This window comes from Leptidea sinapis, chromosome 34 (assembly GCF_905404315.1).
Source record: "Leptidea sinapis chromosome 34, ilLepSina1.1, whole genome shotgun sequence".
NCBI classification, from domain to species: Eukaryota; Metazoa; Arthropoda; class Insecta; order Lepidoptera; family Pieridae; genus Leptidea; species Leptidea sinapis.
This window is the reverse complement of record NC_066298.1, coordinates 4,692,355-4,714,209: the sequence shown is the minus strand read 5'-3', so window position 1 is coordinate 4,714,209 and position 21,855 is coordinate 4,692,355. Positions and strand designations below refer to the sequence as shown.

The 21,855-nt window shown below is 36.6% G+C and overlaps 2 protein-coding genes across 4 annotated transcripts in view; one reads left to right on the top strand and one right to left on the bottom strand.

Moving 5' to 3' along the window:
• LOC126974976 (ankyrin repeat domain-containing protein 29) overlaps positions 1-17,476 on the top strand; it is a 59,365-nt gene extending 41,889 nt beyond the window's left edge. The window contains exons 4-10 of one of the 2 annotated variants that reach the window (XM_050822747.1): positions 6,604-6,702; positions 7,980-8,078; positions 8,842-8,940; positions 10,883-11,080; positions 11,755-11,850; positions 13,432-13,519; positions 15,573-17,476. In XM_050822747.1, the coding sequence (XP_050678704.1) occupies positions 6,604-6,702; positions 7,980-8,078; positions 8,842-8,940; positions 10,883-11,080; positions 11,755-11,850; positions 13,432-13,519; positions 15,573-15,766 (873 nt within the window). In that variant the 3' untranslated portion in view covers positions 15,767-17,476. The remainder of the gene's footprint in view (positions 1-6,603; positions 6,703-7,979; positions 8,079-8,841; positions 8,941-10,882; positions 11,081-11,754; positions 11,851-13,431; positions 13,520-15,572) is intronic. The other variant, XM_050822748.1, reaches the window with a different exon arrangement.
• LOC126974977 (lymphokine-activated killer T-cell-originated protein kinase-like) lies at positions 13,208-21,472 on the bottom strand. 2 transcript variants are annotated; one of them, XM_050822750.1, is made up of 6 exons: positions 21,114-21,472; positions 20,735-21,030; positions 19,815-20,010; positions 19,293-19,487; positions 18,512-18,705; positions 13,208-13,278 (listed from the first exon to the last, which is right to left on the bottom strand). In XM_050822750.1, exons 1-5 carry the CDS (start codon positions 21,214-21,216, stop codon positions 18,539-18,541), a joined length of 957 nt encoding a protein of 318 aa, XP_050678707.1. In that variant the 5' UTR covers positions 21,217-21,472; the 3' UTR covers positions 13,208-13,278; positions 18,512-18,538. The 2 variants fall into 2 exon arrangements, with proteins under 2 accessions (XP_050678707.1, XP_050678706.1); XM_050822749.1 differs by lacking the exon at positions 13,208-13,278 and having other exon boundaries at positions 18,433-18,705.
• Between the last annotated feature and the right edge of the window lie 383 nt (positions 21,473-21,855).

Genomic DNA, 21,855 nt, shown 5'->3' with positions numbered 1-21,855 from the left:
TTGGATATAAAAAAATACGAAAGCGCAACCGGGCGGAAAACACCGGCCGTGCCCGGGAGACCGTAACAATATACAGCCTTATGTACCCACTCTACCTACTTGTAATATTATGTGTTCGTTACTTCACTACAGAAACGAATATTAATCACCTTATAATACTGTGATTTTGCAAGTATTATTTGCACTAAGGTCAGTGGTCGGCAAATTGCGGCTCCAGAACCGCATTTTGGCTCATCAAGTGAGCCTCTGGCGCGATAGTAGCTTTGAAGTAATACAATTGCTGGATTAAAAAACCAAGGAATTATGGCGCTGTAAAGTCAGACGTTGTTCGAAGTAAATCCATCGAACAGCATTATATTACAAATATTGCTTAGTAGATAATATTAATTACTTATAACCATGTGTTGCCTTTAGTAAGGCAGTACGCGGGTGACCATTGATCGGGCCGGTCCTGGTTACCATTGACCATGACAGGACCGGCCCGAGTAACCATTTTAACCATTATTATTTATTACCAATGCATAGTAGAGATGCAGTACGCGAGTAACCATTGATCGGTCCAGTCCTAGTTACCATTAACCATTTGTCTATAACCATTACAGGACTGGTCCGAGTAACGATTTTAGCCATTATTATTTATTACCAATGCATAGTAGAGATGCAGTACGCGAGTAACCATTGATCGGTCCAGTCCTAGTTACCATTAACCATTTGTCTATAACCATTACAGGACTGGTCCGAGTAACGATTTTAGCCATTATTATTTATTACCAATGCATAGTAGAGATGCAGTACGCGAGTAACCATTGATCGGTCCAGTCCTAGTTACCATTAACCATTTGTCTATAACCATTACAGGACTGGTCCGAGTAACCATTTTAACCAATTAATAGTAGAGATCCGCGTACTCACAAGTAGAACCAATAATTATAGCTATTTAGCAAGTGTCATAGATAAGTTTAGTACCTTAAGTAAATTAATACTTTTACCATAAAACTAATATATATAACTACCCCTAAGTGCACCCCTTTTCAGACGTCTTTGTGTTGAATTGGAAATATTAGAGACGGAAAAATATGACACACATGGTCTGCTTTGAATGACTTTGAGAAGGAAGACATGATAATTTTTAACACTTGGAATAGTATAACTGACTCTTACTTGATAGTGAAAAAGCTCGCGTTTGCTGTTCTTTTCCTTTTTGGGTCTACATATATATGCGAACAATGTTTTTTAAGCATGAACATTATCAAGAGATAACTGAGAAGTCGTCTTATTGTTGAGAACTTAGTATCATGCTTACCTAACATAAAAAAACAAAAACACACAAACCTGACTTACTCATACTTTCCAAGGAGATGCAAGCAAATTTAGTTTTATTTAGTGTACTACTTATTTAGTGAAATAAAAAATTACTAAACAAGCAGATTTGGCTCCCAATTTTTTTTAAATTGTTATAATGTTATGAACATTTGGCTCTTTGGCTATTAAGTTTGCCGACCACTGCTCTAAGCCAAGACATGTGGACGTGCCTTCCAAAAATACAAAAATAATGTCTTAAATTGCAATGGAGATGACGCATACAAAGTGTTATGAACGGCTTAGCTGGTTAATTTCTTTGCGTTCCGGCTCCGCTATGTCTTGAGAGATTCCAAGGTTGTTCTAGTTTTAGCATTACTGGAATTTACGTAAGGAGAAATTTATTTGTGATAGATTGTCTGTTACGCCTACATCAAGCGCTGCTAACACAACCTTGGCAGTTCGTATGTGAATGTTATTAATTTTTACTCGCACTATTGTATTTAAATAATATTCCGTAAATTGGATAAAGGTTTTATATACATACCTTTTAAGATGCTTATTGTCTTATGCGTGCAAACTGTCGTGACTTAAATATTATGTATACCTAGTCAGGCCATAAATACTGAAACAAAGAAAAGAAAAAACTCTATTGCAAATAACATTTATTACTTTTACAGTGTGTTAGTTTAATATATAAATATAAAGCAATTAAAAATATAAAAAGCTTATTCCAAGTGGTCTCCGTTGGCTGCAATACAGTCCTTTAAACGTTGAGGCCAGTTATCAATAGAAGCACGCACTCTTTCCGTGGGAATATGCTTCACTGCCAATCGTACGGATTGTTTGACAAATGACAGATTCCATATTCAAATGTAATATTTTGTTTATTTTTAATTGTAACAGTATTTATGGCCAGACTTAAGTAAGTATATACCTTCTAAGATCCTTATTGACTTGCAAACTGTCGTAACTTATATATTATGTATATTTTATGGATAATTATTACTTATCTGCTATTGCAAGAAAAAAGGATAATAATTTGATGTGAAAACTTCGTTAGGCACACTAAGCACTTTGTGAGTATTGAATGAGTTATGAGACTGCGCCGTCATGTTCGGCTAGTAACGCTCAGTCTCGTAAAGTCGGCCAGGGTCGATCGGGAGAGCTATCAGAGCAAAACTTACCAAAATAAATACAATTATAATTATATAAGTTTGGGGGAAAAGTTCCTTCACATTTTATATGAAAACTCAAGACTTTTCAAAGGTTATTTCCATTTATTTATAGTATATTATGTGCCATTTTGTTCGATGACTATTTGCCATCATGTAAGTGACATAATTATGGGACTTCTGATAAAAAAAGCATAAAGCAGTTTTGGCAGTCTGTGATGTGAACCCGAGAGTGCCTAACTTCTGAAGAGACCGAAACTGGTGGGAATGTGAACGCTAATTGTCATAGTATTTGCCGAGTGGATTAAATTGTGTGAGATTATCGTTATGAACGACCACAACCTTTCTATCATCAATTTCGGTTGGTTTTAACATCCTCCGAGATTTGATCAAATCACTGTTTTTATCATATCCCTGCGACATATACATTATTTCTATGCTTACGAGTATCATACGGAATTCAAAACTAGCACACTACACTCCGCATTAAGTTGAGATGGCAGTGTATAGGACACATTTGCATATTATATAAGGATTTAGGGGCATTGCAAGTGATGAAATGGACATCTTGAAAGAAAAATTGGCAGGCCAAAGAATCGTTGGTACAGATGATATTATAACAGTAGCCAGTAATCGGTGGAGGGAAACAGAGGCAAATGGGATGGAGAAGACTTATAATCGCACTCTCAATCTTCTCTGTTATTTAGGTTTCTAATAAAAAAATGTATAATCTATACTAATATTATAAAGCTGCAGTGTTTGTTTGTTTGTTTGAACGCGCTAATCTCTGGTACTACTGGTCCGATTTGAATGATTCTTTCAGTGTTGGGTAGTCCATTTATCGAGGAAGGATATAGGCTATGTTTTTTTTTCAAAATTAGGGATCCGTAATAAAATTGCTATTTTGTAACACAAGGTGTAAAATTGAATAAAACTATCGCGTGAATTATACTTTATATGGCAAAACAACGTTTGCCGGGTCAGCTAGTAGCTTAATAATAAAAGATTACTGGACAATGGCATAGCCTATCGGACAATCGACTGTTTTCAGATTTTAAATTTGCTGAAATGGGACAGCTTTATTTGAGCACTCCGAGGTTTATACAATATAATCAATTTGACATTGATAGCCCAAGAGGACAGAATCCCCGAACTACATATATTGGTGCAAAATTATAAATAATGTTGTCAAAAATAATCAATGTGAAAATTGTGTGAATTAGGTGAAATATTGGATTGAATATTTTCTACACTGGCTATAGTTTTGAATTCGTTATCGTCAACGTCGATCGAGTATAGCTAATGAAACTGGAGACGACATAAATAGGTTTCTGCCACGTAGTTCAAGGTTAATCTTATGTAACGTAATTACCGGCTGCGGCCCACTGAACCGAGAGCTAAGTAGTTGATAATCTCGATATATTTAATGTGTATATCTGAAGCAACCCTACCGCTACATCATGACATTTTGCAGAAAATATATAGTAGAGATGTCTCTTGAAACACTTCCAATGAACCCGTTTTGTTTAGAATTATTTTCACAATTCAATTAACAGTCACTTTATAGTTAACGATTATATTATGCGGCAACATCATTTAATTTCGAATTATAAATGTACCAATTTATTCGTGTTCTTTTAACACCTTTCTATTACCTATATTCTCGTCAGGCTGCACTGACATTGACATTGACACTGACATGACACATGACAGCATTCCCTGTGGAAATGTTTTATGTCATTCAATATTCTGCTCGTACATATTGCCTAGGATTGCACGTATTATACGCTTTTTATTAGCTTCACCTGTATGTTTGTTTGTTTGTAACCGACTCATTTGGGCGCGATTTTGACAAACTTTGAACGGCCAGATTTCGTTCAAACTTCGTAGATTTATCAAGGCCCGATGACAATATATTAATTTGATAAAATTATTCCATTTTTTAATTTGCTAAATAAGATTTTTGTTATTTTATATCATTTTCATCTTTCGTCTATAAGGCAGGAATTGGTGTTAATTTTTAATTTTATCTCTATTTATAGTTTGATTTTCTATAAAAACTGTGTTTTTAGTTGTTTTTAACTACTATTGATTTTAATACAGGAACCGTTGAATAACGATCGCTTCATTGAGTATGATGTACTGACAATGATTTTACAGAGATAGTTAAACCTAACATATTGCACCAGTGAACGTGAATATTTACAGTGTGTTTTACACGCTGATGCATCCGGTGCTTCTACTCGATTATTATTGAAGTTTTTTAATCATTTAATAACGATTATTTTTAGATTATTTTTATTGCTTGACTTTACATTGTATCTATATTAATTTTGAATTCTGTCAATACCAAGTGATTTAAAAGAGCGGCAATGTGTGTCTTGCCACTTATTGTGCCCTATAGTGCTCCTTCTCACTCGAGGCCTTTCCAATAGATGTCGCTACCGCTAGGTGTTATTTGGACGGTGACGTTTACATTTACCTAGAGATTCAAATCTATGGCTTGCTCTTGGTATAAATTATCAAAATTTCTTGGAGTCTGCGGTCTATCGAGCTCCATTTTAGGCGTTAGAAATCATAATATCAAATTTGAATTTGGTCAGCCGGCGTTTCATGCATCAGCAATGGTTTGTAAAATAGCCGAACATACGAAATGGTAATTTTAATGACATAAACAGTAGTTAAAAAAAAACTAAAAAACACGCTTTCATAGAAAACTGTACTAAAAAATAGAAAATATTTCCTACTATTTAGTTTGTTTTAATTATAAAAGCGTTTTTTTTAAACAATTATTTGTATTGTTAAATTAAAAATTGTGTATTCGAAAATTTACTAATATTAGATAATGGTTAACATCAAATCCTGCCTTATAGACGATAGATGAAAATTATATAAATTAACAAAAATATTATTTTGCAAATTGAAAAAATCGAATAATTTTATCAAATTAATGTATTGTCATCGGTCCTCGATAAGTTTGAACGAAATCGGGTTGTTTAAAGTGGGTCAAAATCGCACCCAAATGAGTCACAGTTACAAACAAACATACATATAGGTGAAGCTAATAAAAAGTGTGGAATAAATTGTTGTACTTTCTAAACATCTTGGGGTCTCTTGAATGAATCTGTACAACATATCGTTCATCTTTGATATCAACCCTCATTGAAGTGAACCTCATTTGCATGCGCGCTGGTAACACGATCTCGTAAATCGTGCACGTTTATTGGAGCGACGCGAACGTTCATTTCACATTGATTTAATTGTTATCGCACCGTTGCTTCTCTCACCATCAATACATTATTTTATTCTAAATATTCTTTCGAAACCTACCAGTTATGTTCTACATTTAATGCATTAAAACTACGTTCCTAAGCATTCCCAATTTCATATACTGTACCGGAACTGTATGGGATACTTTAAGCTCATCGCGTTCAACATGGATACTCTTTTATGTTCGTTCTTTTTGATAAATACTTCAGAACTAAACAAAAACAACTCTTTAAATGTAATGGACAAGTAGTATGAGGTAACTGTTTCAATTTTACATAGAAAACATACATACAACTTCCTTGTGCGGTGTTTCCAGGACGATACGACATGGGTACCTTCAAAAAAAGCGCGTACACCTTCCTTAAAGGCCGGCAACGCTCCTGTGATTCCTCTGGTGTTGCAAGAGATTGTGGGTGGCGATGATCACTTAGCATCAGGTGACCCGTACGCTCGTTTGTCCTCCTATTCCATAAAATAAAAAAAATACATATAATCACGCCTCTTTCCCGTAGGGGTAGGCAGAGACCACTTGCTACGATCCTAGCATACTTTTTTCGCTTCGTCCACTTTCATTATTCCTTTCATAGAAGCTCTTCGATTTAGGGTGCTCTTGACCTGGCCTTTTTTCAAGACGTCCCTGATTTGGTCTCGAAACGTGCGTCTAGGTCTACCCCTTCCAACACTTTCATTCATACTGGCCTTATATACTTTTTTCGTCAATCGTTCTTCATTCATTCTCTCGACGTGGCCAAACCATCCCAGCATAGAAATACATAGAAAAGTTATTAATATATTTCTGGAGTTTATAGGAATATTGTAAAATTTATTGAAACTTTACGATAGTGTTGTCCTGTTTCAGGACGGTACCACACCACTGATCCTGTCTGCCGCCATGGGACACACGCAGTGCGTGGCCGAGTTGCTGGCCCAAGGCGCCGATCCAGCCTGTTGCAGGACGGTATGTACACTACTGATGTTTCATTGTAATTCTATAGATACCTGCATATAGATAGAATAACTTATGAACAGAAGTGTCCTTTTTTGGATACCATTATTATATAATTCGTTTGTACCTACTACCTACTGAATCTTTTATATGTGTAGGTTCTTGATTACATAAATAGTACTTATAGTATAGTTAAGTAATGATATTGATCCCATAATACTAACACATAATGATGCATCAGCTGTACTCAGTAACTCTTGTTTTTACGTGTGTATTAAGTACTCGTGTATCGTTTAAGTATTTTTGTTGCATCGCTTCGCAAACTTTGTAAAATGATGAAGCTGTAATTATTGATATAATAAATATAAATGATCAAAAGTGGTAATGAGTTTATTGCCACATCTTTAATAAGGCTCAACCTTTTCCAGATAGGTGGTAAATGGTAAAATGTATAACATTCGACATTAATAAGTGTAATATTTTTGACCTTATTGAATAAATCTAATTATGATGCGATGTATTCGGATCAAAGTGCAATTTACTTTTTTTCGTTTGTTAAGTTTTTTATTAAATTTGCAATTCAGCTGCCCCGAGTATTAACGCAGCGTGCGTTTTATGAATAGCAGGCACTTCCCGTGGAGCTCTTGACGAGAGAACCCTACTTTAACAAAGAACGAAGTTTTAAAATTTATTGAGATAGGCAAGGATGTCGCGCTGAGGGTGAACACTCTATTTGCTTAAGTAGGCACGTCGTGTGTTGTCTCTTACCTATAACTACTTGTAATGGTAGCAGATGTCTTCACTAATCTCATCACTTTGCTACACTCACCCTCATGAAGGACCCGTATAGTCCAAAACTAGTCAGTAGGTCACGATTTATCGATGCTACCAGCATCGTGGGTAAAGCCGATTTAAATAAATAAAGGTTATTAAGGTCTTACGAAAGTTTTAATAATTTAAAATGAAGCGACATTATAAACCGTAGACTTACAATATACTAACGCATAGACTAAAAAAAACATCTTAATATCTCAAGGTGACGAGCGCAGTTGTAGTGCCGCTCAGAATTTTTGGGTTTTTCAAGAATCCTGAGTGGCACTGCATTGTAATAGGCAGGGCGTATAAATTACCATCAGCTGTACGTCCTGCTCGTCTCGTCCCTTATTTTCATAAAAAAAATATGCCGACAAGTGACATATGCATTGTAAAGTATCTAACACCTTGAATTTTTTTCATAATTAGTCGATGATGTCGTATTAGTATTTTGTTAAGGTGTGTGTTGATGTCAGACAGGAACGAGTGCGTTGTTCTTCGCAGCACAGGGAGGGTTCCTCGACATCGCCCGCCTCTTGTTGGATGCTGGCGCTGCCATTGATGCTCCGTCCATGGTGAGTTACTATATTTATTCAAGAATAGGCCATGGCCACATAACTTTCATTAGAAAATAGAATCACATAATAAGACAGGCTCTACTCCCGTAACAATTGGGAACAGTTCTCTCGAAATTGTTGACGAGTACGTCTACCTTGAAAAAATAATCAAGTTGGGCATGTCTAATTTCGGGAAAGAGATCACTCGTCGAATCCAACTCGAATGGGCAGCGTTCGGAAAGCTCCGTACAACCTTCTCGTCTAAAATACGGCAGCGTCTGAAGAAGAAGGTTTTTAACCAGTGTGTGTTGCCAGTGATGACATACGGAACAAAAACGTGGTCGCTAACTATGGACCTTATGAGTAAGCTCAGAGGGCAATGGAGTGGGCTATGCTCGGAGTTTCCTCGCGAGATCGAATCAGGAATGAGGAGATCCGTAGAAGAACCAAAGCCACCGACATAACATGGTTGCAAAACTGAAGTGGCAGTGGGCAGGGCACATAGCTCGACGTTGGGGCAGTAAAGTCCTCGAATGGCGACCATGCGACGACTATCTGGTCAAGATCGCCAGAACACGTTGGATGAGGGCAGGACCGATCGTCATGGCAATCTTTGGGGGAGGCCCTTGTCCAGCAGTGCACGTCTTCCGGCTGAAGTGAGAAGTCTGTATAAATTAATTGTTGTACAGTATATTCTATTTTGGCTCAACTATGTACTTTAGAGCTCCGGCTTAACGTTGGTATTAAGACGATATTTATCTGTTTCGTCATTTTCTTACAGGACGGCGGCACACCACTATTTGTGGCGAGCCAGTGTGGTCACCTGTCTGTGGTCGAAGAGTTGATAGCGAGAGGAGCTAACGTTAACTCTTGTATGAAGGTATTTCTTTTTCTATTTTTCTTTACTTTTTTTAATGAAAATAAGGGACGAGACGAGCAAGACATTCAGTCGACGGTAACTGATACGCCATGCCCATTACAATGCAGTGCCACTCAGGATTCTTGAAAAACCCAAATATTCTTAGCGGCACTCCAAATGCGCTCGTCACCTTGAGACAAGATGTTAAGTCTCATTTGCCCAGTAATTTCACTAGCTACGGCGTCCTTCAGACCGAAACACAATAATGTTTATTCATAACTGCTTCACGGCAGAAATAGGCGCCGTTGTGGTACCCATAATCTAGCCTGAATCCTGTACACACTTGAGCACATTGCTGCCTTTGTGAATATAAAATGTCTTGTGTGTTTGTACCTTCACAGGAAGTTATGCATTTTTTTATAAGACTTAATGGTAAACTAGATGGTTAAGATGATATTTAAGACTGTGACGTGAGGTGTAATGTTGCAACTCAGCGGCAGGAATCAGGCCAATAACTCTGACGTATATTTTCGTGAAACGCTACGAAGAGATGGCCTTCTTTTGTAAAAACTATCATTAAAAATTAATTTTTACTGTTTAGTGCAGCGCAATCGGGGTTTTAACTTTATAAAACCGTTATAATCATCGAAAAATCTGTTCACATCATTCCGATATAGGTCTGGAAAAAACATAAAGTTTTCGTCGCGAATCGAGTAAGGGATCTAAAGGGGAATATTTTAGAAATCGAGTAAAAAGGTCATTTGTAATTTTTCAAAAACATCGATATGAATTTAGCAGTACCTAACGGACGTCCAAAATCAGGGAAAAAACATTGCTAATGTGACCGGACAACTAATTAAGCATTGCATTAGGAAATGAAGTAAATCTGTTTATAGCACTCAACTATTTCTGTAGGCTTTCCAGTTGGAAATAGTTACTTCATTAGTAAAAAAAAAGTTTTGAAATGACGCACGACTGGACTTAACTCTTCATTCATAAACTATTAAAATGTATAACTGTCCTTAATTCGTTTTCGAGATGTTGTGCAAGTCGAAGAAGTACCGGTAATAGAGGTGATGCAATGTTGTTGCCTCGTTTGTGTCGGCAAAAAAAGGATCTGTGATCATACCAGGATACGACATGCGGCCCGAGTGAGAACACTCGTGCAGGGTTCTCCGCCTCAGGAACATGTTATATTCTGGTGGAAGATGGGCGCCCGTACAGGACAATTAGCTACGAAAATAAGCAGCTTGTTGCCGATTTCGAGCGTGTGGCAAAATTACGTTTGCAGTCTACCAGTGGGAGGCTCCTTTGCACAGGATGCCGGCTAGATTATGGGTATTTCTGCCGTGAAGCAATATTGTGCTAGCATGATTGTGTTTCGGTCTGAAGGGCGCCGTAACTAGTGAAATTACTGGGCGAATGAGACTTAACATCTTGTATCAAGGTGACGAGCGCAATTGTAGAATTGCCGAATTTTTGGGGTTTTTTGTAACAAATACCATCAGCTGAAAGTCCTGCTTGTCTCGTTCCTTATTGTCAAAGAAATTGTCTGCCCGTTCGTTCTATCGTCACAAGCTCGGCTCTGCCACACTGCCACTGCCACATAAAAAAATCTTAAAGACTCCATTGGGCCGGGGGCGACGATCATTTCATTGTAACTTCCTCGGGTTTTGTATGTTGTAAAGTTAACAGTTGGCTGCTTAATAATAATAATAAACTAATTTTATTAATGTACTAAAAACAATTAACATTTGAAAAACCTAAACAACTATAAAATGTCTCTTAGTTCCACGTGCCAATTGGAAAAGGCCCTCTCAAAAGAATTTCACTCTTTTCTGTTTTGGGCAACTCTTCTCCAGTTAGGTCCTGCTGTTAATGTTGTTTCATCTTCCCACCTTGTCTGCTGTCTTCTTCGTTTTCTTTTGGCTGGTTAGTATTAAACAAATTGATGTATTTACAGGACAAAGCGAGTCCGTTGTTCATAGCGGCACAGAACGGGCACGAGGACGTGTGCGTGACGTTACTGCGGGCGGGGGCGCGAGTAGACGCGGCGCGTGCGGACTTGGCCACGCCCCTTTGGATTGCGGCGCAGTGCGGCCACCAACGAGTCGCACGAGCGCTTCTCGCCGCCGGCGCCGATGTGGACGCGCTACGACAGGTGCCGCATTCAATAACCTATCTATCCATAGTTTAACTTACTAGAGGTAGACAAATCCATCCTTTCAGCTTACTTACATTTCAATAACCTATCGACATAACTAATTGCTGTGAATGCCTTTAAGTAATAGATATACTAGACTATATAGAATCTTGATATTGTGTAAGCAAATGTCATGTATACCATTGTTGGTGTTCCAATAAATAAATAACTATAATATGACATAACTATGGATACATAATATCTTGTCATTAAACGGTGATAGCTTGTATCTGCAACTAGAGATACGTTATTGAAAACGGTCGTAAAAGATCGAACTTGAGTCGCTACCGCTAGTTTAATCGCAATCGCAAACCGAAACGAGCAGGGCGATCGTAATTGATACGCCCAGCTCCTTTCCATTGCAGTGCCGCTCAGGATTCTTGAAAAGCCCAAAAACTCTGAGCGGCATTACAATTGCGCTCGTCACCTTGAGACATTGGATGTTAAGTCTCATTTTCCCAATAATTTCACTAGCTACGGCGTCTTTCAGACCCAAACACAGTAATGTTAACACATTACTGCTTCACGGCAGAAATAGGCGCCGTTGTGCTACCCATAATCTAGCCGGCATTCTATGCAAAGGAGCCTCCCACTGGTACCGTTTACGAGTATTTTATGTTATGTGTGAGCAGGACGGCGCGTCTCCGCTGTTCAAGGCTGCGCACAAAGGCCACGCACCCGTCGTGGTGGAACTGCTCAACTATAAACCAAACCTCGGGCTACTGCCGGTAAGTTGTTTATAAGATAGTGGTGATGCGAACAACATGTCACCAGCTGATGGCAATTGATACTTTTTTTTTGGAAATGAAGGACATCCTTTTTTTGAAGGCCATAACCATGTCGTATGTCCCCGAGACAACACAGAAGGAAGCTCATTCCACAGCTTTGTTGTATATGGAAGAGAGTTCCTTGAAAACCGCACTGTGGAGGAACACCACACATTCAGATGGTGGGGATGATATCTTAAATTGTGTCTTGTCGTGCTAAGGTGGAATTCAGCGGCAGGATTCAGTTGAAACAGCTCTTCGGAACACTCCCCGTAATAAATGCGATAGAAGACACACAATGAAGAGACGTCTCTACGCAACGCCATGTGATGGCCTTCGGTCCTCGACACCAATCTATGCGAAACATAGCGGCACTAGACCGCACCTTACCGCCGGTATGCTGTGCGGAAATTAAGCGTTTGTACTTCCAGCCTATTTCAATGCAGGAAAACCAAAAGTTCTGACCGGCATCAGCAATACGCTCGTCAGTTTTGACGTAAGATGTTACGTCTCACTAGCTCCGTAATTTCAGCTACGGTGTTTCAAAACCAAATAACAATACTTACTGGCACATAGCCGCCACTAGTACTATGCTTTTAAAATTTAAATTATTTTTTATATAATATGTGTATCTGTTACCATCTGGATGTGTGGCGGTCCTCCACAATGCGGTTTTCAAGGAACTTTCTTGCACGTACTACAAAGCTGTGGAATGAGCTTCCTTCTGCAGTGCTCGGGACGATACGACATGTGTATCTTTAAAAAGGCGCGTACACCTTCCTTAAAGGCGCCGGCAACGCTCCTGTGATTCCTCTGGTGTTGCAAGATAATTTGGGCGGCGGTCATCACTTAACACCAGGTGACCCGACCGCCCGTTTGTCCTCCATTTCCATAAAAAAATATGTATTGTTTTATAAATAATATATGTAATAAAATGCTCGCATAATACCTTTATTTATATTTTGTATGGATTGTTACATTTCCGGTACTCGATAACTCATGTTTTTTTAATTATTAATTCATATATTTTTTTTGTTAGTAGTGTAAGGCATTGAATATTTGTACTGATGTGTAAATGTTGATTTGAAAGAGTGGCAATGAGTTTCTTGCCACTTCTTTTCATAAAAGCTCAACGTTTTCGGAAATGTTGGTATTTACTTTTTACCAATTGGCAAGAAGGAATAAAAAAATATTATTCATAGGAGATTATCTTAGACTCCTTCGTTCTTTACTAAGTCCAACATTTAAGTCAGTTGAGGGACCTTTAAGAAATCCGTGCTGGCTGGAGTTGAGAGATAGCTTTATTGGGTACACCGGATTTTATCTGATTTTGATTATTTGATCTGACTGTGTGGGTAATTATGTCTGGTACTGAGAAGTCACTGATAGCTGAAACACAGTTCATACTAGTTTAGCTATCTTTGCTGCATGTATTGCATGTAAATAATTAAAAATATAAATTAGAAACATATTTTTACTTGTAATATTATTTATTGTAATAATTGGGAAATAAAGTTATTATTAATTACTTGTTTGTATCAGAACGGTCAGAGCGCACTGCACGGCGCCGCCATGTTTGGTCAGCTGGCGTGCGTGCGACTGCTAGCGCGTCGGCACGTGCGCGCACCACGTGAGTTTATCATTCATCTATCAGTCATATAATATACATAAATAAAACTGAAAACAAAATTTTATGAACGATGCGGGGCACGAACCCGCGACCTTTCGACCGTTTTGTGCGAGTGCTCTTTCGAACTGAGCCAACCGTTCGAGTGACGTATCGTTTATAAAATCTTATATGCTTTGTTCAACTCTCAGGTTGTGGCTTCATTTACAGGATCAACTTTACAGTTGATAACCTCCTCAACCCCAATATTTGCATATTAGGAAATTGACTTGAAATGTTTCTCTTGCAAATCTAAACAATTTGTTATTAAAATTTTGTTTTCAGTTTTATTTGTGTTATTAATCCCAGAAGTGAAGGTTATCACTTTAAAAAACATATCAAATTATCATATAATATATTTTGTATTACCGTACGATACACTTCATTTTTTCCCATAGAGCAACATGGGCTAATAGATAGCACAATAGATCCTAGGATTTGAGTGCATTTTAATCCCCAAATCATAATAGCATGGGCTAGGCGGACCGGAGAGGCCTTCCGCACTATTTCCCCTCCGTCAAAGTGTAAGTCAACGCACAGTTCATTCACTAACTAAAATCTAGTTCGCGGCTAAATCGTCGACCCTAAACAATTAGGTTTGTTCAAAATAATGCTGCAAAAAGACATCTGCTTACTTGAATACGTAAATTATTTATTATCTATTTTTATTAGTAATAAAAAAAAAGAAGGAAGAAGTATCACTGACCTCTACTAACCACTGGACTGGCGGCTGTCAAAACCATTAAATTAAAAAAAAATACAAGTTATGTCAACCTCAGCTAAACAAACATCGATAAGAAAACTATTAACAAAAAAATTGTGTCCTTTATTACGTTGATTCCTGAAGTATAAATAACAAAGAAAACGACCGAAATTAATTTAAAATGCAAAAATACTTCAGAGTATTGTACGGTTCTCTCGCAGCCATTTGTATTTTACGTCAAAACTAGTTCTCTGGACGCTCGCGAGTGGCGCTTCAAATAGGCACAAAAAATTACTGTCAAACATATGGAACAGCCTGTCCAGTGGTATTTATACAGGTCAGTGATAACGTATTCACATATTACTTATAAAAAGCTTGGGCGAGCTCGGGTCCCTTCGCTGTCCCTGCGTCACTCCCGTTATCACAGCATTTATATTTTAAGCAATAATAATTTTTTGGGGATTTTATAAAATGCTGGCTGACCCGACAGACGCTGTCCTGTACATAATAAATAAAATAATGTTTTTTTATGAATTTGTCAATAATATATCATAACATAAAGAATTACTTCGTCAAATATGCACCCTGCCGTCGTAATGAAATTGTTTCACAGAAGAACTGTCAAACCGTGCGTCAATAAATTCTCTCATAGAAATTGTGTGGACACATCAAAGGAAAAACAAATTTGTTGTTAATTCTGAGCATTTTCCTATTTATTCACCTTTTAAACCTTCTCTGGACTTTCACAAATAATTCAAGACCAAAATTTGCCAAATCGGTCCAGCCCTTCTCGAGTTTTAGCGAGACTAACGAACAGCAATTCATTTTTATATATATAGACTACTAGCTGACCCGACAGACGCTGTTCTGTACATAATAAATAAAATACTGTTTTTTTTTTATGAATTTGTCAATAATATTTCATAACACCAAGAATTATTTCCAAAATATGCTCCCTGTTGTTTTATTGAAACTGTGTCACAGCAGAACTGTCAATCCGTGCGTCAATAAATTCTCTCATAATTAAGTATTGGACATATTTACAAAACAAAAAATTTAAATAAAAATAACTATGGTACCCAAAACGAATTAAAAACTATCCTATCTCTCAAGTCAGATTAAACTGCACTCTATGAAGTAATCCCCATTAAATTCCGTTAATTAATTTAGGAGTTCACTGGGAACAAACAGGAAACTGGATTCATATATGTAAAGATAATTTGTAATAATTTCCGTTTTCATTTTTCGTGCAACTATTAAGTTTTCCACATTGCCCGACTTGTTTTTATAGCTAGGTAAAAACTGATGGCGTAGTTTGTATATTCCAGAGGGCGGCGGCAGTATACCGCTGTACGCGCTGCGCAACGCGGCCGGCCTCACCGCATTGCAGGTGGCGGTTGCTGCCGGCAAGCGGGACGTGGCGACGTACCTGGGGCGCCTCGCTACAATACCTGCGCCCGTCGCCGACATGCGCCCCTAATATATCGCTGACTACACATAACTATTAAGTCAATTACTCTTTAAAAAAGACCTCATCTGTGATTTGGTCAAACTGGTTTTTACAAACTTTTGGTACTTAATAGTGACTGTGGTGTTTTAACAGTAAAATTGTTACATACTAACATGTAACATACTATAAAATATTTAAATGCCACTTTTTTATAATTGCCATACAATATGATGTACTGGAAATGGAAGACGCAAGGATGAAAAAATAAGCTGCATAGTTAACACCTGAATTGTGTCAAATGTCCATGTCGCACCTACTCCCATAACAATTGGGAACTGTACTCTCGAAATTGTCGACGAGTACGTCTACCTCGGACAAACAATCCAGTTAGGCAGGTCCAATTTCGCGCAAGAGCTCACTCGTCAACGTTCGGGAAGCTCCTTAAAATCTTCTCGTCTCAAATACCACAGTGTCTGAAGACGAAGATTTAAAGAAGACGCAGTGTTGGTAGGCTCCCCACAAGATGGTCAAGATCGCCGGAATAGGTTGGATGGGGGCAGCGCTGGACCGATCGTTGTGGACATCTTTGGGGGAGGCCTTTGTCCAGCTGTGGACATCTTCCGGCTGATGATGATGAAGATACACTCGAGGATTTTCCTTACACACTATGAATGCAGGTATTCTACAGAACCCATAAGTTTGTATGCTTGCTCATCTAATGTACTGCATAGATTTGAATATCACACATGTTCATTTACGAACCATTAATAATTACAACTTGTATTGTTTTATCGGTCCTTATATCGAGCTTAAATGTTTATGTAAATATGACAAATACTATATAATTATATGTTACTTTTCCCCATAACATTCTAATAACTACTTGATATATATGTAAATGCATTCATTTATGTACTGCATAACATTTCTTCTTACACTTGATCATACAACTGCAGTTATGAAAGCCTACTTGTCTTATTATTCCATACCATAGCTTAGGTGTATTCGGTTAATGAAGAAATTAGTACTTTAACTCAACTATGCTTCATAGTGCACTTAGAAAATTTGTTCGTCTAGATAGACTGTGCTGTGAACTTTTAAGCAAACACACGCAGACTAAAACAAAGTGACTGAGCTATTGTGAGTACAAGACATAGCTAACTAAAGTAATAAACCTGGTTGTTGTTATGTGTTGCACATCAACAAGAGGTTCTATCTAGACATAAAAATTATCTAAGTTAATTTAACATTAATTTTGGAAAAAAAAGTCAACACATATATGTGTGTTGACTTTTTGAGTACCACATTAAACTTAAACAGTGCCCATGTTACAAAATAACATTATATTATACAATTCATATTTGCCTTAATACATGTACCTCAAACAATATCAACACTAGGTTAACAGCTGTTAAAACAAAATATATTTTCATACGCATAGATATAATAATACTAAAATACATATAGATTGTCAGCTTATTACTGTCTTAGGTTAATTTTATTTAATATTACAAGTAATAATTATACTAGTCATATATAATCTGTTGTAAATTAGAATCTCAGATAGCGAACACAGTGAATGAGTTATAATAATCATTCTACTTCAAGACACCAAACATTAATGCTTCACTTATATTTTTGAAAACAACTTGATACAGTCCATAATATAAATTGAATCTGTTATGACGGTGAGTTATGTATATTTAGTAATAAGGTGTAAAGGTTGTTGTTATTTATATTAAATATAAGTTGTTTTAAATAATCATAATATTGTTTATTTCACATCCAGCAAAACTATTCTCAATTTACTTATTTTTCCTTAAATTCCACTACATCCTCTATCACTGCTACATGCAGCTCAATAGAAAGTGTAAATATTAAAAATACCTTCTGTGTGATAAAATCTAGATAAGAATAAGATCACATAGTAATTTTTTTAATGAAAGTAAGGGACAAGACGAGCAGGATGTTCAGCTGATGGTAATTGATACACCCTGCCCATTACAATGCAGTGGCACTCCAGATTCTTGCATAACCCAAAATTTCTGAGTGGCAGACATAAGATGTAGTCTCATTTGCCCAGTAATTTCCCTTCAATAATCGCCCTTCACACCGAAACACGAAATAGTTGCTGTTGTGGTACCCTTAATCTAACCAGCATCCTGTGTAAAGGAGACAACTCTCAACTGGTATGACTGTGTATATGTAACATATGAGTTGATAAGGATCAAAAGCCATCCACTTTAAAAATAATAAGGATTTGGTTTCTATGGAAATGAATTTCTACCCAACTCAACTGAACTCTTAAGAGGAGCAATGACATCCTACACCGGGAGCAGCTCCAAATTCGCTTCTGACCCTGCAGCCCCCTTAACTTTTATCTTGTACAAAAGGAGGTGACAAGGGTCAGCATGCATGGAATAATGACCCAAGGGTGGACGAACTGGCTCTCAAACTTGCTGTGGCTATTTGAGCTAAACTTACTGAGAAGTCCTGTACTAAACATGGTGAGTGACCCCATGTTGTCGAAATTCGACTTCATCAGCAACTACAGTATTGTATGGCCCTCAAGAGAGGACTGGTTAACAACTGAATTGCTTGGAAAATGGGAGCCTTAATATGTAATGTGAGTAAGTATCTTATTTATTTGTATTTTATTTCCTAAACCATAAATAAATTTAGTTTATGATTACAATTGGTTTTACGCATAAAAATGAGTCAGAGTCTGGTAAAATATTAATTTAATAATTGCAGTGACAACGTGACTTATATAAACAATACCTTAACTCTAATAGTAATATACCTAACTTTTCTTGTCTCAGATCCATTCTCACTTATCAGGTGTCTCTATATTATTGAGAATTTCCGCAGCAGCAGTAGCAAGGTGCAAGCCCGAGGGTCGCAAACTGGGGTCTGCTTCTGTGCATGCATGGAATAGAGACAGAGCATCACTATACTCTTCTATTGTTATGTTCGCTGGAATTTCTGGCCGAGTTCCTATAATATATATTGTATTCAATTAACACACAATCTGTGAAACTATTAAATGAGTTTTTATTAATCTGAAATGCTTATTAAAATATTTTTTTTACAACTGACAGACAAATCACATGTATCTTAACAAAAACCGATGCATAGTGTGGTAAGGGAGCTTCTGTTTCTGAAACAAGACCAACTGGGTTCATTTTGCTTCTAAGAATTCAGAACTTTTCTGGGATGTTCATAGACTTCTCAGAGTTACATCCTGACTGTTTTATCATACACCAGATATCCTTTGCACTTAGAGCTCTGTTAAGCCAATTGTGAAAAGTTATTTAAATTTTATGTGACTTGTTAAGGTAAGGGTAAGATATAATGGGTAAGATATAAAGGGTAAGATATAAGCTCAAATTAATTTAAGCTAAATGAGTTTGTGTCACTCTGGGCGATAGCTGCTGGTATCTTTTCTTTTGTATAAAAGCCAAGATTATGTTTCATAGTATCAGCATGTTTGTTAGAGAAAACACACTATATTCAAATTCAATAAATAAACATTGAAACTTGCAAACTTGGATACATAAAATATATTTTAAATTTAAACAAACCATATCTCTCAAAGGCATCATTCATATAAGAATCATCCATGCTGGTGACAGAAGCATCAGAGTCTTCATCAATGACAGTGTGAGGAGGTGCCAGGGACAACATCTCCCACAGAGTGAGACCAAGAGACCAGATATCAGTTTTACTAGTTATTAGTCCATCATTAAGTACCTCCGGTGCACTCCATGCTTCAGTACCTGTCATACATATTCACAAATAAATGTCATATACTTTATGTAGAATAATTGGATGTAGTTCCTGAAAAACTTTCCAAGCCACAAACATCACATTTTTAGGAATATGTATTTAAAGTTTAATAAATATTAGTGTATTCCATGCATGTGGGTTGGGCTACTAAGTCATGATGTCATTTAAAGAGTGACAGTAGGGCTGCCATTTTTTGTTTGTCCGTTAATATGAATGACCAGTTTTGTGTTCTTAGCTCAATTTCAACATGATTGTGTTTTGGAACTTTTTTCTGGAATTCCGTTCAATTATATAATCATATTATATGAAAGTTATACCATAGTAGGCGACATTTTTATTGTTTTCTTTGTCAAATACACCATTTTCATCCAGAGGAACTGTTACACCAAAGTCACACAGTTTGCAAATTATAAAGTTTCCATTAACTAATACATTGTATGATTTAATATCCCCATGAAGTATCTGAATCTTCGTATGAAGATAGTCTAAAGCACTCCCAATATCTGTAGCAACCTGAAAAGTTAAAGTTAATACATTTGAAATACAATTAAATATAATATGTAGTTCATTCATTTTTATCAATACAAAAGAGTACAGAAACAATAGCTTTCAAATAAATTATTGAATTTTATTTTTTATATCAATATTGTATTAAGCAACTGCTCACTTTTAAGCAGATTATACTTTGTCGCCAAATCTCATACTGCAACGACTAGTATTTCAAACTTATGTCAAATCTGTATGTAGTTGAAAAACATGTAAATATTTTTTTTATGAAAATAAGGGATGAGCTCCTAATACAGTACCGTTCAGGATTCTTGAAAAACTTAAAAATTATGAGCGGCACTACAATTATGCTCGTCACCTTGAGGCATAAGATGTTAAGTCTCATTTGCCCAATAATTTCACTAGCTATGGCGCCTTACAGCATGATACACACTATTTCTTACACATTACTGCTTCACGGCAGAAATAGGTGTCATTGTGGTACCCATAATCTAGCAGGCTTCCTGTGCAAAGGAGCCTCCCACTAGTAATATCTGTTATATATCTGATAAAATTAAAAAATCACAGTTATATGAAAACATAGTTGAATTCGGCTATCTCTGTTTTTTACAAGATTAAAGCCATCATCTCTCAGTCACTGCATGTTTCATACATTGAGTGAATCACTTTTATCTCTGAGAGTTTTGCTAGGCTGGACATACACATTACACATACAAGACAAATTTTGTACCTTTATAATATATTTTGCTGCAAAAGGTTCACAATCATCTTCAACTTTCTTTTCAATCATATCACCAAGTGACAAGTCACATGACTCCATGCCCAAATATAAGATTTTTCTGTTGCTGAATGCTCGAAAACCAACAATGTTTGGATGTGACAACCGTTTCAGCAGATCAGCTTCTGCCTGTAAGCGTTCTTTGTACACTTTATTGGGTTTCACACGTTTGTTTAACATTTTTAAAGCCCAGGGTGAACGTATTAGTCCAGCTCTTGGAGAGCGTACCAACTGTAAAACTGAAACTCCTGAAACAGGTGTTAGGTTACACTTTAAGTTTTAAAAAGAACTATGTGAGCGTGACAATAAGAGACATAAGTTATGTTGCTACCTGTTCCATATCCAAGTTTATGTAGAAAAGGCGATGGTGGTATTGTTATATTATCATTGTTCTCTTGTAGTTTACTTTTAGTTGGAGTCTTAAATTCGGACATCCTTAAATTTTATGCAAAAAATCTGATAAAAGTCGGTTCCAAACTCCACAGGATTCCAGTTACCACTAGGCACTAATTCATCAATACAATATTGCTAGAATACTTTGAAAATACTTTTCAAAGTATTCTAACGATTCGATCTAAGTTTTAAGTACTACACTATACAAGGCTGGAAGAAAATAATATAAATGCTACACAAATCAGTTACAAACATTAAATTAAATTAGGTAGGTAATAGGGTTTACTTTTCTTTTGTCTTAAGTTTAACTGACAATAATTTAAAAATTTTAAATTTTGATTTTTTTATTTTAGTGGCTCGGTGTGCAAGTCTATTGGCCTTTTAAAACAGCCAGTGTTGACAACAATTATAAAACTAAAATTATCGTATATGAATCGCACACGTTTATCCATGTAATACTTACATGCATGAAAAAAGTAGGATTTATTTTAAGGTTTACCTATTATTTTGAAGATGTAAAAAGGAAGAGGGAAGTACCTAAAAAATAGCTAAGTATGGTATGACAAATATGTTATTTAATTATTACTAAAAATAAACATTTATAGAAAGAAAAGATTAGCTCAGAATAACACATAAGAATCAAACATTTACCACCACTTCTCAAAAGTTGCATCGTAAAA